This window comes from Phalangium opilio, unplaced genomic scaffold, assembly GCF_054372755.1.
Source record: "Phalangium opilio isolate 3A_F unplaced genomic scaffold, DU_Popi_V2 ptg000015l_1, whole genome shotgun sequence".
Lineage (NCBI taxonomy): Eukaryota > Metazoa > Arthropoda > Arachnida > Opiliones > Phalangiidae > Phalangium > Phalangium opilio.
The window spans coordinates 2,376,002-2,379,829 of record NW_028324150.1 but is presented as its reverse complement, the minus strand read 5'-3'; the positions used below and the strand labels follow the sequence as shown (position 1 = coordinate 2,379,829).

General features: G+C 37.8%; 1 protein-coding gene across 1 annotated transcript; it reads left to right on the top strand.

Annotated features, from left to right (window-relative positions):
- Positions 1-2,046: 2,046 nt before the first annotated feature.
- Positions 2,047-3,412, top strand: LOC149704922 (uncharacterized). The gene is made up of 5 exons (XM_089865711.1): positions 2,047-2,292; positions 2,362-2,536; positions 2,595-2,700; positions 2,759-3,150; positions 3,208-3,412. The coding sequence occupies exons 1-5, from the start codon at positions 2,088-2,090 to the stop codon at positions 3,371-3,373; spliced, it is 1,044 nt and encodes a 347-aa protein (XP_089721837.1). The 5' UTR covers positions 2,047-2,087; the 3' UTR covers positions 3,374-3,412.
- Positions 3,413-3,828: the final 416 nt, after the last annotated feature.

Here is a 3,828-nt window from a genome sequence, read left to right as displayed (position 1 = left end):
GTTGAGAATGTGTCCGAGTCGGGACCGCCTCTAATAGAATAAAACCAAAGTTGCATAGATTTTCGAACGCTTCTTGGACCATTCTTGAGTGCGACACGCAATATTGCATACCCTCTTAATTTTATGTAACATTGAAATATTTTGCAAAAGTTCAATTTACATTGAAAACTGAAATAGTTGAGAATGTGTCCGAGTCGGGACCACCTCTGATAGAATAAAACCAAAGTTGCATAGATTTTCGGAGGTTTCTTGGACCATTCTTGAGTGCGTCATGCAATATTGCATACCCTCTTAATTTTATATAACATTCAAATGTTCAATGTACATTGACAACTGAAATAGTTGAGAATGTGTCCGAGTCGGGACCACCTCTGATAGAATAAAACCAAAGTTGCATAGATTTTCGGAGGTTTCTTCGACCATTCTTGAGTGCGTCATGCAATATTGCATACCCTCTTAATTTTATATAACATTGAAATGTTCAATGCACATTGAAAACTGAAATAGTTGAGAATGTGTCCGAGTCGGGACCACCTCTGATAGAACAAAACCAAAGTTGCATAGATTTTTGAAGGTTTCTCGGACCATTCTTGAGTGCTACGTGCAATATTGCATACCCTCTTAATTTTATTGTAACATTTAAATATTTTGCAAAAGTTCAATGTACATTGAAAACTGAAATAGTTGAGAATGTGTCAGAGTCGGGACCACCTCTGATAGAACAAAACCAAAGTTGCATAGACTTTCGAAGGCTTCTTGTACCATTCTTGAGTGCGACGTGCAATATTGCATACCCTCTTAATTTTATGTAACATTTAAATATTTTCCAAAAGTTGAATGTTTATTGAAAACTGAAATAGTTGAGAATTTGTCAGAGTCAGGACCACCTCTGATAGAACACAACTACAGTTGCATAGATTTTCGAAGGCTTCATGTACCATTCTTGAGTGCGACGTTCATTATTGCATAATATTTTCCAAAAGTTCAATGTTTATTGAAAACTGAAATAGTTGAGAATGCGTCCGAGTCGGGACCACCTCTGATAGAACAAAACCAAAGTTGCATAGATTTTTGAAGGTTTCTCGGACCATTCTTGAGTGCTACGTGCAATATTGCATACCCTCTTAATTTTATTGTAACATTTAAATATTTTGCAAAAGTTCAATGTACATTGAAAACTGAAATAGTTGAGAATGTGTCAGAGTCGGGACCACCTCTGATAGAACAAAACCAAAGTTGCATAGACTTTCGAAGGCTTCTTGTACCATTCTTGAGTGCGACGTGCAATATTGCATACCCTCTTAATTTTATGTAACATTTAAATATTTTCCAAAAGTTGAATGTTTATTGAAAACTGAAATAGTTGAGAATTTGTCAGAGTCAGGACCACCTCTGATAGAACACAACTACAGTTGCATAGATTTTCGAAGGCTTCATGTACCATTCTTGAGTGCGACGTTCATTATTGCATAATATTTTCCAAAAGTTCAATGTTTATTGAAAACTGAAATAGTTGAGAATGCGTCCGAGTCGGTACCACCTCTGATAGAACAAAACTAGAGTTGCATAGATTTGAGAATCAGGGCCGAGTTAATTCACTTAATTGAGATTAATTATAGATTAATTATCTATTTGCCGCCCTGGGCCTTCCTGGCCCGCTTCGGGCAGGCGCTGGTGGTTCTGGTTCGCGAACTTTGCGGACCGCCGGCACCGCAGCTTCCCCTCTGGCATGCTCCGGATTTTGTTCTTCGACGGCAGGCGCAGGCTCAACAACTTCAGCCACATTTTCATGGTCGCTTGTAGCGTGTAAATAACTAGCTTGCGTGTAAAAAACGGGCGAAACGCGCAAGCAATTCCAATTTTATGTAGCGTGTGCTTGCAAAACTAGATTGTGAAACGCTACAAGCGCGTATCTAAACGAAACAGATATTTCAAGCTCACGCGTTTATTACAAGCTGAAAGAAATTGTCACGTGATTCGAAAAGACCAATAGGCAGATACGACAACCATTTTTAAAAGTCTGTATTTTTCCAGTTGCTATATCTCGCCCTTTCTCGCGATTAGTAGCAAAGTCATTACATTTTTAAATGCCTAAACTATCGAAAAAAGAGTTGGCTGATCAAAAAAAGGAGCAGAAAAAAAAGGACATTGAAATTAAAGAACGGTTTATTGATGTTGTGAGATCTAGGGATGTTTTATGGAATAAAGTTTCAAAAAACTATAAAAACAGGGAGATGAAAGACGCTGCTTGGGCAGAAGTCTTTAAACTCTGTCCTGATATGGGAAATTCAAGTGAGTACCGAGACTTTGCTTCATTAGTTTATTTGGAAAGGAGAGTCATAAAACTTATGCATTTGATAGAGGAGGAACTGCAAAAAAAGTGGAAGAGCATTGTTGATAACTTCCGCAGCATCTTCAATACAGTTACCACATCACGCAGTGGGGAGGAATACGATGAAGAGAAGGAGTATTCAATGGTTAAATGGCCCCATTTCCAGCAGCTGATGTTTTTGAAAGACAGTATTGCCAAGAGAAAGTAAGATTTAATGTTTTAAATAGTAACTCCAGTTCAACAACAATGCCTTATTATTAAGGACAACGTCAAATTTTGAATGCGAGGTTAATTGTCCTATGGATCCTGAAAATAGCACTTCGGCAACAGCTACCAATGATAATGCTCAAACGCAGGAAATGATAAATGTAACAAAGTATAGTTGTCAAATGTTTGGAGGCGTGCCATTGCATATTCTTCTGATAGGTGTGTGGTGATGACGGTGCTGAATACAGTATTGAAGTGGACGAGTGTAGTGCTATTCCTGAGACACAAACTCAGCAGCTAAATCTTGGCGCCTCAACAAGTACCGCTAGTACTTCACAAAAGTCAAGTGAAGAAACCGCTAGTACTTCACAAAAGTCAAGTGAAGAAACCGCTAGTACTTCACAAAAGTCAAGTGAAGAAACCGCTAGTACTTCACAAAAGTCAAGTGAAGAAACGTCAAGTACTCACACAAGAAGTGCATCTGCCACTCCAACCTTTGGTGGAACCAGATCCCTCAATTCTTCCAAAGCACCAAAATCATTTTCACGCAAAAAAAAGCCCAACGATGAGGGTACAGAACCAATTATGACTGAACTTGCGAAATTAAATAAGTATGGATATTTCAAAGTCAATATGATTTATCATAACTTTATCAATTTATTTTTTAGACAAATCGACAATTGTCCTGTGGACGATGTAAGTAAGTTTACCGACTATTTAGGCACTATTTTACGTCGTTTACCTGAAAACAAACGACAAGACTGTGAAGTTGATCTTTTAAATTTGGCTACAAACTATTTACGAAATAGAAACTCTGTTGAAAATGACAAATGATAGTCGAATAATAAACTGACATTTTATTAAAACGTTTAATACAGTAATGGTTTTACGTTGTTTTCTTAACATCACGCGGTAAACAAACATTGACATATCGATTAGTCATAGTTATTCCTTGGTGGTAATATTTAAACACACACAGATGAATGAAAGAACAAAGACAACTAGTTAACAGTTGTTACTTAATCCTGGAGTTATTTCATATTGCCAGGGAACTTCCCCCGCGTCCGTGGAAAAATATTCGGCAAATTTATCTCTGATCTCTCCCGCTTTCCAGTTGTAATTTCTGGCAGCCGTTGGCGCAATGTTTTCTAGTGCATTAGCAGGGTGGTTCAGTATGTCGGAATGCCATTCTCCTTCCACTAAATTGCCTTTTTCGTCAAAATGGTCGGCGTAATTGTTAGAGCAATACAACTTGTTTCCTTGTTTAGATTCCTCTGTTATCAAAAAGT

Coding starts and splice junctions, on each gene's coding strand:
- LOC149704922 (XM_089865711.1), top strand. CDS start 2,088: ATGCCTAAACTATCGAAAAAAGAGTTGGCTGATCAAAAAAAGGAGCAG. Junction 2,537..2,594: donor GACAGTATTGCCAAGAGAAA/GTAAGATTTAAT, acceptor CTTATTATTAAG/GACAACGTCAAATTTTGAAT. Junction 3,151..3,207: donor GAACTTGCGAAATTAAATAA/GTATGGATATTT, acceptor TTTATTTTTTAG/ACAAATCGACAATTGTCCTG.